At 42.7% G+C, this 16,484-nt stretch overlaps 1 protein-coding gene across 1 annotated transcript in view; it reads right to left on the bottom strand.

Moving 5' to 3' along the window:
- Window positions 1-16,484, bottom strand: part of kdrl (kinase insert domain receptor like) — a 262,118-nt gene that overhangs the window by 60,957 nt on the left and 184,677 nt on the right. The window contains exons 15-19 of the mRNA XM_070882714.1: window positions 12,919-13,050; window positions 12,014-12,120; window positions 9,367-9,502; window positions 4,899-5,003; window positions 1,565-1,678 (exon numbers count right to left, since the gene is read on the bottom strand). Of these exons, the coding sequence (XP_070738815.1) occupies window positions 1,565-1,678; window positions 4,899-5,003; window positions 9,367-9,502; window positions 12,014-12,120; window positions 12,919-13,050 (594 nt within the window). The remainder of the gene's footprint in view (window positions 1-1,564; window positions 1,679-4,898; window positions 5,004-9,366; window positions 9,503-12,013; window positions 12,121-12,918; window positions 13,051-16,484) is intronic.

Here is a 16,484-nt window from a genome sequence, read left to right as displayed (position 1 = left end):
CAAGCACTTTCCAGCAGGGATCACTGGACAATGATCAGGAATTGGAACCTTGGCTGATTTTCCTCCCTTTAGCTTTAGCTCTATGGCCAGTTGTAGTATTCCCACTGTCACACAGAGTTTAGCAAACTCAGCATAGACAGGGGACCAACCCTGGGACTTTTCTGGTCTATTTCCACACCATTCAGACTCCTTTGTGAAACAAATAATAAGACACCATTGTTAACTTTTTTAGTTTGTTTTCATAATCGTATCAGTAAGGAAACACATTTATTATAGAAAAGGTTGAACATGTAATAAAAATACATTTTTATTATTGTAATTGATCGCAATTTGATTATTACGCTAAAGTAGCCATAAAGAAAATATGGCTAATCTTAATTTATTTGATTAAAAAATAAAATTCTCTTGTCCTAATTAATTCAAGTTTCAGACATTTGGGTAGAAATGAGTGTGGGATTGTTTTTGGGCCCAGACTCGGTGCTGTGGAGACAGCCTGCACCTGAAGCAAAAGGCCAAGGAATGATAGAAATTGGTTCTCGGCCTCATCTGAATGAGTTTGCCCTTCCACCGGCAACTCACCCTCATGCTCTCGCTGGCATTGGGACGGTTCCGGGTGGAGGGTTGGAGCGGACTATGGGAGGTCGTGGGGATGATTGCAATTCCTGTGGAGTGGGGGTAGCAACTCCTGCTCCTCTTGGCTCCAGAGGAAGGCACTTTAAGAAAAAACATGTCAAAAAGGTATCTTTGGTTCGTGGCCACAGAGGCCGCTGAAGTATCCTGAGCGGAGCCTGCCCCGCTCAGTGGGTTCAATGCTTCTACAGATTGGGTGTAGGCCATCCCACAGCTAAATTAATATGCTTTGTGTGTGTTTTACAGCAATTTCTACTCCATTATTTCTGCTATTCTACATTGCAACAGTGACTACACTTCAAAAGTACTTCATTGGCTGTAAAGTGCTTTGAGATGTCCGATGGTTATGAAAGGCGCTATATAAATGCAAGTCTTTCTTTTATCTTTTATTTTAGGTAAGCAGAATGATGGGAGATGTGAAATATAATACTGATCCTCCCTCTGAATTATATTCTTAACCAATCAGAAAATAAATATTGGAGCCAGAGATTCAATGTTCTGAATCTGAACATAAAGCTTAGATTGAGATTCCCTGACATGCCCAAGTGTAATGTTTAATTTAGTAAACCACTAATGTTTGGCTGTAAGTAGGTCAGTGACCTCCATTATCAGGACATGCAGTGAAGCAAATCATACAATGCATACAATTGGTTAGTTTTTCCTTCACTGCAGAAAGCCCTTATGCTATCTTATCCCAAATTAGGAAGTGAGGCAAGAAGGGATGCCAGATGGTTTTTTTTGACATAAAGGGAATAGACTTGTGGAGTAAGTTAGCACGGAAGGTTATTAAGGTATTCGGTATTAATAGGTTTAAGAGACAATAAAAAGTGTTTCTGGAGAGAGGAGGGATATTGTGAGAAGGTAGATAGCTTGGATGATCCATCAAAATTCTTGTGTGCTCTAGTCTAGCAGATAAAGAGTCTTCAATCCTTACCTCCAGGCTTGGTACAGGCTCCCAGCATGTTCACTACATTCAGATGGTGGCCAATGTGGATCAAGATTTTCAGCTCTGACATCAGCGCTTTGCATTCATTAGTGGTAGCCCCCTCTGTTAAAGAGTGAGATTGAAGTGAATTAATACAGTAGGAAACGTGTTTGGTCTGTCTACAAAGCAGGGTTAAAAAGCCAAGGTTGCGATGCTGTTTTTAGAAGGATAACAGAACAATGAAATGATAAAGTATTAACTCAAGATTTAACCATGATCTCATTACTTCTAATAATAAATATCTGAGTTACTGTTATAAACAGAATATATGGACTTAAATTCCAAATAATACATTAACAATATGTGGGTAATACATTAACAATGGAATATTGAGCGGATAGAATATGTTATTTATTTTCTTGTTTGTAGTAAAAAAAGATTGATGGTTTTGTATCCCTCAAATGTTCCCATACCTTGTTCTCTCAGACCATGCAACACCTACAGTTAGCGTGGCCAGGGTTTGAAAGGAATAACCTATTCCCCAGCCTCTGCTCATGCTTGTCTTAGCCAAATATTCGTAAGCCAAATGAATGATGCTCTGATTTATTTTCCCGTTCCTCTGTGGAAGCCTCACCACATGGCAAAGTGAATGAGTCATGGGAGGTTGGTTGGGCGGAGGCTGGGGGAGGGTGCTGGGAAACAATTCTCTGTCCTGCATTGGTATACCACCGTATATTGGTGCTGAAAAACTCAATGCCACCTTGTTGCTGAAAAAATCCTTACAACAATATTGAGTTTAGCTAACACTTGAAAGCTATCTTCTGATTTTTTTCTTTTCTTTGCACATCTAGCACCCCTCGCTCCTTTTCTACTGTGAACTTCAGTCGGTAGACATATCCAGAGGTTAATCTGCTAGGTCAGATTTTGTCTCCCTGTGAGACAGCACTTGCCAAATTGGCAAACATGCTGCCTGTCTTCTGTAGTAACTTGGAAGTGAATGAGATTGAAATTTGACCTTGAGCCTTTTACACGAGTACTATGCCCTTATGTTGTAGCAGCCCATTGAAAGTCATAATTGCTACTTTGCACAAAACCAGAAACCTCCAAATGAATACATCCTGTACTATGAATTGGCGACTAGATCCATAGATTAAAATAAACTATTATAGAAATCTCAACACTATGGCTTTTATGTTTTATTCATTGTATTGCCAAATCCATGACACTGTGATTAATAACTGATACACAAAATTAAACTGCAATTTTTATGAATAATTTTTAAATGACAAATAGAAAAGGCCAAGTTTTCCTGACGTGTTAGAGAAAACTTGTATTTATATAGTACTTTTCACTTCCTTAGGACCTCCTCAAGTGCTTCTCAGCCAATTAACTACTTTTAAAAAATGTGGTCACTGTTGTAAATTACAACCTTCTGATTCACAGGTGAGTGTGCCACCACTGAGCTGACATAAGTTAATGGTTAAAGGACCTGATATGCACAAGAACATAAGAATGTAAGAAATAGGAGCAGGAGTAGGCCATTTGGCCCCTCTGGCCTGCTGCGGCATTCTATAAGATTATGGCTGATCTTCGACCACAAGACTTTCCCACCTGATCCCCATATGCCTTGATCCCTTTAGAGTTTAAAAATCTATTGATCTCAGCCTTGAATATACTCAATGGCTCAGCATCTCCAGCCTTCTGGGGGAGAGAATTCCAGAGATTCACAACCCTCTGAATGAAGACATTTCTCCTCATCTTAGTCCTAAATGACCAACTCCTTATTCTGAGACTATTCCCGCTAGTTCTAGACTTTTCAGCCAGGCAAAACAGCCTCTCAGCATCTTCCCTGTCAAGCCCTCTCGGAATCTTATATGTTTAATTGAGATCACCTCTCATTCTTTTGAACTCCAGAAAGTTTAGGCCCAATCTACTCACTCTCTCCTCATAGGACAATCCTCTCATCCCAGGAATCAATCTAGTAAACCTTTGTTGCACCCCCTCTAAGGCAAGTATATCCTTCTTTGGGTATAAAGACCAAAACTGTTTACAGTACTCAAGGTGTGGTCAGGGTTCCTGCTCCTAATTGCTAGTTCATAATGACTGTTCCCTTGGAACCAGCAGAAGTTGCTGCTCTCAAGGGAGGATGGGCGAAATCTGGCAAAATAAATTAGGTAAGTGCTAGGCAATCAGTAAGGACAGACATTGCTTCTAATATAAAATACTTTAAGAACACATTTACTTAGCGAGAGGCTTCTAAAAATGGGCAGCTTCCAATGCTTCAATTATTGATGAATCCTTCTTTTCAACTTTTGAGCATTTCTCTTGCAATGTTCTATCAGCATTGCTAAACATTCTGAAGCATGGTTATATAAGTGTAAAGAACTCTAGGAAATATCTCTGTTGAAAATAATTCATGCAACAAAAAAAAATGTATAAAAACTGAATGCTCCAGTAATGTACTACCAAAAGGCCTTTAAATACCAGAATGTTAACTGTGGGGGCGAAATTGAACATGGGCAGGGATGTAAAAGCAGGTGCTATTACATTGGTCGCTTGATATCCGCACTGCCTTTTATTCAGTTCTATTGACTTCAGCAGAAATGAATATTGGACATGTTGTATAACAACAACAACAACAACAACAACGTATATTTATATGGTGCCTTTAACATAGTAAAACATCCCAAGGCGCTTCACAGGAGGCAAAAATTTTGACACCGAGTCACATAAGGACACACAAGGGCAGAGATGTGCGATGTTACGGAGGTGGAGCTAGGCCGTCTTAGTTATGCCGCGGATGTGTGGCAAAACGGACGGATATAACGGGCGGCAAAAGTGATTCCACCTGATTTGCGTCCCTGCCCAAGTCCAATTTCACCCCTTTCAAATCCTTGACACAAAAGACTAATCCTATAACATCATTAAGCAATTCTTTAATAATGATAGCAATAATAATAATACAATAAAAGACCTGCCACCTCATTGTAGGTGCAGCCATGGTGGGAGATGGGGATGTGATCAGAGGATGACGTGTGCACCAAAATCTTGGTTACATGGGTTTTATCCCCTTCTTTCCCCAGCTCCAGATTCTGGAATTACCTGAACTTTTTATACCGGGTTGGGCCACAGTATTTAATTTTGACTGAAAATTGATTGGCATTGTGCATCTATGCCAGTCAATTACTTCTTTAAGAAGGATCTAGTGTGAGACAGGAATCTGCAACAGCACAACAACCAGTTAAACACAGAAACGGTCTGTGGTTGGCTGCACAGTACTTCATAGGCAGCTGATTTTAATACCTGCTACATCTCCATGTTTATTGAGGGTGCAGAAAAGTACCTTTCAGCATTTTTACAGCCACAGTTTTACAGGTTGAAGATTTATCGATTCCGAAAGCAGATGCCTCCACCACTTTTCCGAATGCACCAAGTCCCAAAGTTTTGCCTGTGCAATAGACAAAGAGAAGCGGGTTCAGTGAACAGCAGGTTTGTTGGCTCAGCCTGTACAACTCATAGCAGCAGAGCAACACAGTTCAACATGAAACATCTGGCAACATGCAAACATAAGTGAACTCCGTACGATGATGGTAAGCTTCTGAAATTGATTAGCCATGACAATGGATCATTTCCATAAGAACATAAGAATTAGGAACAGGAGTAGGCCATCTAGCCCCTCGAGCCTGCTCCGCCATTCAACAAGATCATGGCTGATCTGGCCGTGGACTCAGCTCCACTTACCCTCCTGCTCCCCGTAACCATTAATTCCCTTATTGATTAAAAATCTATCTGTCTGTGATTTCAATACATTCAATGAGCTTGCCTCAACTGCTTCCTTGGGCAGAGAATTCCACAGATTCACAACCCTCTGGGAGAAGAAATTCCTTCTCAACTCAGTTTTAAATTGGCTCCCCCGTATTTTGAGGCTGTGCCCCCTAGTTCTAGTCTCCCCGACCAGTGGAAACAACCTCTCTGCCTCTATCTTGTCTGTCCCTTTCATTATTTTAAATGTTTCTATAAGATCACCCCTCATCCTACTGAACTCCAACGAGTAAAGACCCAGTCTACTCAATCTATTATCATAAGGTAACCCTCTCATCTCCGGAATCAGCCTAGTGAATCGTCTCTGTACCCCCTCCAAAGCTAGTATATCCTTCCTTAAGTAAGGTGACCAAAACTGCACGCAGTACTCCAGGTGAGGCCTCATTAATACCCTATACAGTTGCAGCAGGACCTCCCTTCTTTTGTACTCCATCCCTCTCGCAATGAAGGCCAACATTCCATTCGCCTTCCTGATTACCTGCTGCACCTGCAAACTAACTTTTTGGGATTCATGCACAAGGACCCCCAGGTCCCTCTACACCGCAGCATGTTGTAATTTCTCCCCATTCAAATAATATTCCCTTTTACTGTCTTTTTTTTCAAGGTGGATAACCTCACATTTTCCGACATTGTATTCCACCTGCCAAACCTTAGCCCATTCGCTTAACCTATCTAAATCTCTTTGCAGCCTCTCTGTGTCCTCTACACAACCCGCTTTCCCACTAATCTTTGTGTCATCTGCAAATTTTGTTACACTACACTCTGTCCCCTCTTCCAGGTCATCTATGTATATTGTAAACAGTTGTGGTCCCAGCACCGATCCCTGTGGCACACCACTAACCACCGATTTCCAACCCGAAAAGGACCCATTTATCCCGACTCTCTGCTTTCTGTTAGCCAGCCAATTCTCGATCCATGCTAATACATTTCCTCTGACTCCGCGTACCTTTATCTTCTGTAGTAACCTTTTGTGTGGCACCTTATCGAATGCCTTTTGGAAATCTAAATACACCACATCCATCGGTACACCTCTTGCCACCATGCTCGTTATATCCTCAAAGAATTCCAGTAAATTAGTTAAACATGATTTCCCCTTCATGAATCCATGTTACATCTGCTTGATTGCACTATTCCTATCTTGATGTCCCACTATTTCTTCCTTAATGATAGCTTCAAGCATTTTCCCCACTACAGATGTTAAACTAACTGGCCTATAGTTACCTGCCTTTTGTTTGCCCCCTTTTTTTAAACATAGGTGTTACATTAGCTGCTTTCCAATCCGCTGGTACCTCCCCAGAGTCCAGAGAATTTTGGTAGAATATTTACAGCTCCTATAGACCCATCTTTTGTTTCTGTATTTGTCCCATTAACACCCAACTTGCCTTGCACCATCGTTTCTTTTGTCATTTAATTACTTCTGTCTTCTACCCAATCAGCAGACCTTCCCGTTAGCGTCTGCTGTAACTTCCGCCATCTCTTTTAATACCCTGGGATGCATTTCATCAGGACCAGGGGATTTGTCTACCTTGAGTCCCATTAGCCTATCCAGCACTACCCCCCTAGTGATAGTGATTATCTCAAGGTCCTCCCTTCCCACATTCCCGTGACCAGCAATTTTTCGCATGGTTTTTGTGTCTTCCACTGTGAAAACCGAAGCAAAATAATTGTTTAAGGTCTTAGCCATTTCCACATTTCCCATTATTAAATCCCCCTTGTCATCTTCTAAGGGACCAACATTTACTTTAGTCACTCTTTTCCGTTTTATATATCGGTAAAAGGTTTTACTATCTGTTTTTATGTTTTGCGCAAGTTTACTTTCGTAATCTATCTTTCCTTTCTTTATTGCTTTCTTAGTCATTCTTTGCTGTCGTTTAAAATTTTCCCAATCTTCTAGTTTCCCACCAATCTTGGCCACCTTATACGCATTGGTTTTTAATTTGATACTCTCCTTTATTTCCATGGTTATCCATGGCTGGTTATCCCTTCTCTTACCACCCTTCTTTTTCACTGGAATATATTTTTGCTGAGCACTATGAAAGAGCTCCTTAAAAGTCCTCCACTGTTCCTCAATTATGCCACCGTTTAGTCTGTGTTTCCAGTCTACTTTAGCCAACTCTGCCCTCATCCCACTGTAGTCCCCTTTGTTTAAGCATAGTACGCTCGTTTGAGACACTACTTCCTCACCCTCAATCTGTATTACAAATGTAACCATACTGTGATCACTCATTCCGAGAGGATCTTTTACTTGGAGATCGTTTATTATTGCTGTCTCATTACACAGGACCAGATCTAAGATAGCTTGCTCCCTTGTAGGTTCTGTAACATACTGGTCTAAGAAACAATCCCGTATGCATTCTATGAATTCCTCCTCCAGGCTACCCCGTGCGATTTGATTTGACCAATCGATATGTAGGTTAAAATCCCCCATGATTACTGCCGTTCCTTTTTCACATGCCTCCATTATTCCCTTGATTATTGCCCGCCCCACTGTGAAGTTATTATTTGGGGGCCTATAATCTATGCCCACCAGTGACTTTTTCCCCTTACTATCTCTAATCTCTACCCACAATGATTCAACATTTTGTTCATTCGAGCCAATATCGTCTCTCACAACTGCCCTGATATCATCCTTTATTAACAGAGCTACCCCATCTCCTTTCCCTTCTTGTCTATCTTTCCGAATTGTCAGATACCGCTGTATGTTTAATTCCCAGTCTTGACCCCCCTGCAACCACATTTCTGTAATGGCCACCAAATCATACCCATTTGTAATGATTTGTGCCGTCAACTCATTTACTTTATTTCGAATGCTGCATGCGTTTAGGTAGAGTGTTTTAATACTAGTCGATCTGAACAATGAAGAGGTGGGCACTGGGGGTGGTTGGCCACTTTGAGGGCTGAGCCTCATTGGCATCAGGACGGTGGGCTACAGCCGGAGATTGAGTGTCCCATGGCAGCCGTTGCCTATGGGCCGATGGAAGGTAGGTGATTGCGTGGAGGAAGGGCCGATCTCTGGGTGGCAGGGAGGGGGATGTGTGGGGTGGGCGGTCCAGGCTGGTTTTGTGGAGGAGAACTCCTGCTCCTCCAGGCTCCACAAAAATAAAGAGGTACTTAACGTTGGGATCCTCTTGAGCTGGGCTGCCAGCTGATACTGGTCGGAGTATGTTTTTAAAAATTCGTTCATAGGATGCGGGTTCGGCCCCCATTTATTGCCCATGCCTAATTGCCCTTGAGAAGGTGGTGGTGAGCTGCCTTCTGAATCGCTGCAGTTCTTGTGGTGAAGGTACTCCCACAGTGCTGTTCGGGAGGGAGTTCCAGGATTTTGACCTAGCGACAATGAAGGAATGGCGATAAACTTCACACCAAGTCAGGATGGTGTGTGACGTGAAGGAGAACGTGGAGGTGGGGGTATACAGCGCACACTCTGACCAATTCAGTGAAAAATTCGCAATCGGCGTCCTAAATACATCCTCCACTCCGGGTGCTCAAATTCTAGTCACTGCTTCCCGTGCATTGCAAGTAACACAACTGCCAAGCAACACTGTTTAAGTTTATAATGAGCTGCAGTTGCGGGGTTTCCCATATTTGGGTGGGCCCTCAAAAGGGTTCCTTTTTTATTGAGAAATCTAATTCAGGAGATTGCCAAGTTTCAAAACACTAGAAAGGAAGATGAGCGATAACAAGAAGCGGTTGGTGATGCAATCTTGGGTTTTAACAGCTTGTAGGATGAAGAAAAAACTGGGGAGGGTGAAGATAAGGAGTTGCACAATTTGAGGTCCTGAGAAAGAATGAGTTAGAGGAGGAACTGGTGAGCGGAGTCTAGATTTCAAGGCTGCTATTGATATAACTGGGTGAATGTTTTGAAGTCGTGAATGCAGATTGAAAAGACAACATGAATACAAAGAAAAGTTTGGTTAAAAGATTAATTCATGCCTTTAGTTATATTATTTTCTTGTAAAGTGTCCTATCTGTAAATCTGCTGTACTTACCAAGCCTGAGTCTGTCCCTGGGAAACTCCCATTTACTGCTATCATACGGAAGATGCTCACATTGCTCATCCAGTGGCACTTCATCTGGATCCATTATGATTGATAGATATCCAGCTTTAATGTCCACAGAGCTTGGCTGCAAAGATATTATGGCTCATTGTCAGTTTACACCCATGCACTTATTCTTCTGTTACCATCAACATACTGCCTGAAAAGCTCTCTTGATGGTTCAATGAGTAAAAACACCATTTAGTGTATTAATAAGCCATAAAGATCAAGAAAGTCCTAAGTTTGGCCTCTGTCCTGTACTGAGTTAACTAATCTAAGGCTAGTGGTGGGGTCACCACAATAGGCCTCGGCACACATGGGCTAAAAAAAATTAGCCTTGGTTCCCGCCACTGACAAACTGGTGAGTCCTGCTGGAAATCTCTGCACCTGTAAATGTTAATGTGATTGTCCCACATAGTCGAATAGGCTGTCAACACTGGCTGACATAGATATTTTGTTTATTTTATAGTGGAACTGAAGTGGGCAGAGGCAGGGACAGGAAATGCCCTACTAATTTTCTGCTGCAAGTGATATTTCCACCCATTTTATGGGTTAGTACGTTGTAATGACTTTCAAATAGCCGAAAGAGATCATCTGATGTATTTTCCATTACTTGCACCATGGTAACAATTAGTTGTTGGGGGAGGGCGGTTAATATTTGAAGTTCAGCATTTGATTACAGGGTGAGATTTCTAAAAATGAGATTTAAAAAAAAAATTGTTTTCTAATGGCAGCACAAGAGCTGCTGGCAATGTTATGCTGTGGCAGACTTACTGCAGCCAATCTCCTGCCTCCTCAGTCCAGTTCAACTTCCGGTAGAGGTCGGCAGAGACTGTGAGGCTACAAAACCTGTAAGGGTCGGGGCACATCTTGTGGTGGTTGGAAGGTCAGGTGTGCAAAAAATGAACTCTGTTCCACCAAAGCAGAATATCAGTGTCATTGTTTAGGATTAGACAGGAAGAGTGAGCATTTACATGCAGTACCCGAGTGATCCCAGCAACTACAGAAAGAAAGAACTTGCATTTATCTAGCGCCTGTCCCAACCTCAGGATGTCCCAAAGTGCTTTACAGCCTATTAAGTAGTTTTGAAGTGTCACTGTTGTAATGTAGGGAACGTGGAGTCAATTTGTGCACAGCAAGCACCCACAAACAGCAATATGATAATGACCACTTAATGGGGCTGAAATTGCCCACCGCTGGCACCGACCATGTTTCTGTTGTTTTTACTGGTGCGGTGGCCTCTTGAGCGAAATTCCGCTCTTTGGCTTTTTTTCAGCGGACTGGAAGTCGGTCATAATGGGGGCGATGTGTCGTGCTAAGCAGAAGTTCGTAGTCGAGAGGGGCGGAAGTTGGGGGGCGGGTGTAGTGGCCGCCGCTGTCAGTCATCAGTGTAACACTGATGACATCATCATGGTATCGTGTCACCACTGCTCTCCCCTTCATTTAAAGGGGAGAGTCTGTGCGATTCTTTAAGTTCGGTCCACTGGGCCACCAGGGAGGATTTCGGCCAGACCAGCGGCCTGGCACCCAAAAGGGGGCCGAACCCAGGGGCGGGGGGGGGGGGGGGCATAATTGTCGGCCTGACATGGCAGTCGGCCGGACCAAAAAAAAACAGGGCGGCAGTGGCAGTCGGTCCTCCCCTTTAATGGGAACCGCACCGCTATTTTGAACAGACTCAAAGCTTAATGCACCGGCAGAAAAAGCTGCCCTTGGCAACGCGTGGCGGGAACAAGATCTTGTCACTGGAATTTCGCCATCGGCGGGGTGGGGGGAGATGGGGGGGGAATATCAGTGGTGTTCTGATGATGCACTTAGAATGGATCGGCAGCAGTGGAGCGGTGGGGTGGGTCACCGCTGGGATACCGCAGGAGCGGAATTTTCAAAATGGCTGCCATTGCATGAAAAGTCAGCGGCCATTGCACACCGCAGCATGACCGCCGATTTCCGGCGCTAATGGGCCTTAAGGGAAGGGGCAATTTCGGCCCCAATCTGTTTTAATCTGTTGGTTGAGGGATAAGTGTTGGTCAGAACACTGGGGAGAACTCCCTGCTTTTCTTCTAATAGTGCCATGGGATCTTTTACCTCCACCTGAGAGGGCAGATATTTAACGTCTGATATTTAATGTCCAACATTGCAGCTCTCTCACAGTACTGCACTGGAATGTCTGCCCAGATTATATTCTCAAGTCTCTGGAGTGGGACTTGAACCCATGACCTTTATGTCTCAGAGTTGTGTGCACTGTACCATGGCTGACACCTTGATTTAAACCATGGAACCAGGTTCCACCCTTTAAGATAACTGACAAAACAAGTCGAGATAAGAACAATTTCACTTTAACTAAGTACATTCTGCAGAATACTGCTCAGGGCTCACACATCAATAACAAACTAGTGATGTATACAATGGCCCTGGCAATGTTTCAGGTGTTGTTAACTGGAAACTCTGAAAGGAGGTGGGTGACTTAGTCAGTTGGTGGGAAGCACTCGATGCCTCCAGGGTGCCATAAATCTGTACATTTTTTTTTTCATCTGGCATTTCGATCGTTTGTTCCATGGTGCAACATAAATTTTGTAATCAGAAAGCTAATTTTTAACCTTACCTTCTTGAGCTTACGGATAAAAAGGGTGAGTAAAAGCCAGAAAAGTGTAGCTGCTACCCCAGTGCAGACCAAGATAATTAGCTCCAACTTGGATTTTTCCTCAGACCCTAAAAAAAGAAAGACATTAAAAAATTGTTGTTGCTTACGGAAAATGTTTTAATATTTCCCAGAAATAATGGTGAATTTCCAGTGCGATGAGAAACCTATATTGAGGTACAACACTGCCATCAGACTAGTGATAGTTTCTGGCCTTTGAATGTGTGTGTATGTGTTGTGAGACGAGCTTTAATATATAACTATTAAACCCTGTTAAACCATTGTTTATATTTGCCATGGCAATAGCATACACAAGGTGCAATACTTGCCATGACAACAAAAATACCTCTTCTTGACAGAAACACTTATGAATGTAACAACTGAGACGATAGACGGTATAAAACTGGTCTGAATGGGTATCTGTTATAACATGAGCCATTTGGTTATGGCAACTGAATACATCAAGTTCTGTATTTATTACATGAGATTCTGGGACTCTTACTTGTGTTCTAGCATTGAGTTTTGTGGTTTTGACCATCTTTCCATGAAGTTCAGAAAACAGTGACCTTGGCTATTTTGTAGGAAAAGCATTGCGATATAAATACAAGGGTACAGGCTAGCATTCTTTGGAGAAATGATAGATAAGTGGATCTTTGTTTGTGCGTGTGTGCACACGTGCGTGCATGTTTGCGTGTGCACGTGTGTGTGTGCCCTTGCAGTTGTTTATGCGATGAAGCAAAACATGACTTCCCTATTTCCACCATTTTAATGAAAATTATGAGGGGAGTAGGGGAGGAACATTTCACTGCCGTGGCCCACTACTCACAGTTTCTGTCATAAATAAGAAGAACATTCTTGTGGATCCGTACCTAGAACAGATATGTATGCAGAGGTTTCCACAGTTCCCTTCTCATTGGTAGCCTTGCATTTGTATTCTCCTTCGTCATCATGTTTGATTCTCTCAATGATCAAAGTTTTGCTTCCTGATCCCAGAAAGATGCCTGGATTTCGGAAAGAAATTACATTGCCGAGTATTAACATTTAAAGAGGTTTTGCTACTGTTGGTCTGTAAAAGTGGTAATGAAACAGTTAAAAATAAAACCTTCATTTTTGTTTAAGTTCATAATTTGTTTCCGTGGCTATGTACGGTACAAATAAAAGCCAAGTTAGAATGATTCTAAATAATAAATAAATAATTTTTTTTGTTAAAGATATTCTGCCCGCCTATTGAAATATAATCACTATTGTCTGATTTTCTTAATCTGTACCTTTCTTTCGACCAAATTTCTGCCTTTGCCTCTTTTTCTGCTGCTGATAACTGCTGGTGGGGATTTCCAATGCCTTCCTCACATGGCCATTATTCATACGTGAACCTTGACAGTGAGTATTAGATTATGAGGGAAAATCACAGCCAACTCTAATCCTGTTCTCACTCGATGTCTGCAATTTCTCTACATGGAACAACAATCGCTGGAGAGTAACCAGCAGTGGGAGTGTGATGTCCTTCACACCCTACTAACACTCTCTTGCTAGGCTCAAAGATGAAAAATGGCCACTTGGATGAGGTACTACGGGTGCATTATTAGGTCATGTGGAACTGTACCTATGCAAGATTCACCAACTTCAGGAGAGAAGCAGAGCAAGAAACATTTGTAAATACGGAAGTATGTGGGAATCTGCCAATCAACCTTTCTAAATCTATATTTTCAATCCTGATACAGACACAATATTTCTTGGCAAAGTTGGCGGCATTTGGTACTCTGGTAAGGCATAGGAACATAAGAAAAAATAATAATAAAATTGCTGGATCTCCTGCACTTTTTCCACCCACCATCTGTTCTTTAGGTCACAAGTTTTATATTGGACCTCGGCCTTCAGGTGTCTATAGAGCTGCTTTCTTGCTCTTAGGTTGTGATGCTGTTTCCAGTTCAAGAATGCCTTGCATTTGCAGCTTATTAGCTCCTGGATCTCCTGGTCGTTCTCATCGAACCAGTCTTGATATTTCCTGGTGGAGTGACCAAGCGTCTCTTTACAGGTGCTAATTATGGAAGCCTTGAGGGCAGACCAGGCACTGTTGACACTCTGCGTCTCCGGTTCACTGGAAGTCGTCAGGTTGGTTGTGAGGCGCTGACTGAATAGGGGTTTCTTAGGAGGATCTTTGAGTGCTCCAGCACTGATTTTCCTGTGGCATTGTTTCTGTTGCCATCACTGTTTTGGGGATACATTGATGAAAATAATAGAGCAGATTAGGCGGTGGTCAGTCCAACAGTCGTCAGCTCCTATCATGGCGCAGATGATGCAGACGTCCATGTAGTCCCTCGCTCGGACGATGTCGTAGTCTAGCAGATGCCAGTATTTGCAGCGAGCGTGTTGCCATGAGGCCTTGTACTTGTCTCTCTGATGGAACAAGGTGTTGGTTATGACAAGACCATGTCTAAGCATTTTGACAGAAGGCGAGTACCATTGGAGTTGGTCTCCTCTATACCCTCTCTGCTGATCACACCTCCCCAGAGGTCTGTGTTCTTTCCAACTTTGCGTTAAAATCACCAAGCTTGTCGCCCATTGGGACGCGGGACAGGGATTGTTCAAGGCTGGAGTAGAATTCCTCTTTGGTCTCATCCGTAACTTCCAGGGTTGGGGCGTATGCACTGATGACCTTAGCGCTAGGGTGAGCCGAAGGGTCATGATGCGTTTGTTTATTCCGCAAGTGGAGTCTCTGAGACACCCAACTAACTCATTTTTTATGGCGAAGCCTACCCCATGGAAGCAGCATTCTTCTTCTGATTTGCCTTTCCAGAAGAAGGTGTAACCACCACCTTGTTCCTTGAGCTGGCCTTCCCCTGCCCGCTGAGTCTCGCTTAGGATGGCGATGTCTATGTCGAATTGTCTGAGTTTCCGGGCAATGATAGCAGTACAGTGTTCTGGTCTGTCGCTGTTGGGATTGTCCATGAGGGTCCTGGTGTTCGCGGTCCCAAACTTCATTTTAAAGGGTGGAAGATGCCTGTGCGTGAATTCTTTTAACGGGGGTGACCGTTGCACACCAGCTACCACACGGGCTTGACAGAGCAAGGTCTTGGTTCAGTGGTAAGGGGATCCAAGATGATTAGAAACCAGGCTCTGCTGCATAGGCCTGATACACACACACAAACATACTCCTACTGTTCCCCCTCCCTCCTCCCCACAGGTCCTCTCTCCCTGGATTTCAGAGAACGCAGTGTCGGCCTCCTGACCTCGTTGTTAGCCCGTGCTGCACCTTCCCTGGGACTCGACCCCGCCGCTAGGCCTCAACCTCACTCCTGGGCCCCGTCCTCGCTGTACACAAACATGCACACTGTCCAGCAGTAGTCACTGAAGAGTCATCAATCACAGAGACCCTGGCTGATTTTTCATTTCTCTGAACACGGGCTGCTGAGGCAAATTATTGCATCCCTGATGCAACTTTGGGTGAGATCAGAAAACTTGGTGCAGACTGGGGAATTAATCTGAGGCCCTCCTAATCAGTATGGCTCAGTACCACAGAGCCATAATATTTTGATTTACAAAAGCGAATTGTATTTGTTTTAAGGCAAGTACCATTAAGTACCGTTAAATCTGGTACATAAGTTGCACTCCTTATTTTATGGTTGCCTATAAACCAGATTGCTTTATAAGCTGCATGCTAGAAGACATAAAAATTGGCACGAAGGTGCAATTTATATATTATGTACAATTTATTTGGAGAGTAAGATGTGTTGTATTTGCTTCGTACCTATAAACAGGTTTGCAATGCGGCTACCGATAGTAACCATACCAATTCTCCCTCTAGATTTTATTGTAGATAGACAGATAAATAAAAATACAGATAGAAGTTTAGACAAAAATGAAGGTAATACAAAAAACAGAAGTTAATAAAAAATGATCGATGGGAATAAATTGGAAAAGGACAAGGCACTGGGAATGAAAGAACATTTTCGGAGTCTTTCTCAATTTTTTGTGCACATTGAAATAATAATATAAACAGAATGTGATATCTCTTGCATTGAAATTGAGTAAAAATACCATGAATAATACTTGCATTTGTATAGCAACTTTCACATCAAAACATTTCAAAGTTCTTCGCGCAGCAACAAATACAGTGACTATTGTTACATAGACACATGGAAATGTTTGTCAAAGTTCAAGGTGAACATGACATTAGAATATAAACCATCACCAATAAGGCAAGTTTCTGAACTATAAACCCTCAAAAGGTTTGCCAAGAAATGTTGTCTACATGTTCCACATGTGAGAGGGCAGTTAGTTTCTTGATAGCTGCCTCACATGCCTTAAATACCATGTCCAGATGGACAAAAGCTGGAAGTGATAAAAAATTGTTAACAGCTAATACTATTTAGAGATACAAGTACGTGGGCTGGATTTTTGGGGCTCATTTTGGGGGGGGGGGGGGGAGGTAATG

This window comes from Pristiophorus japonicus, chromosome 6, assembly GCF_044704955.1.
Source record: "Pristiophorus japonicus isolate sPriJap1 chromosome 6, sPriJap1.hap1, whole genome shotgun sequence".
NCBI lineage: Eukaryota > Metazoa > Chordata > Chondrichthyes > Pristiophoridae > Pristiophorus > Pristiophorus japonicus.
Note: the sequence above shows the minus strand (reverse complement) of the source record. Positions and strands in the feature narration are given on the sequence as shown.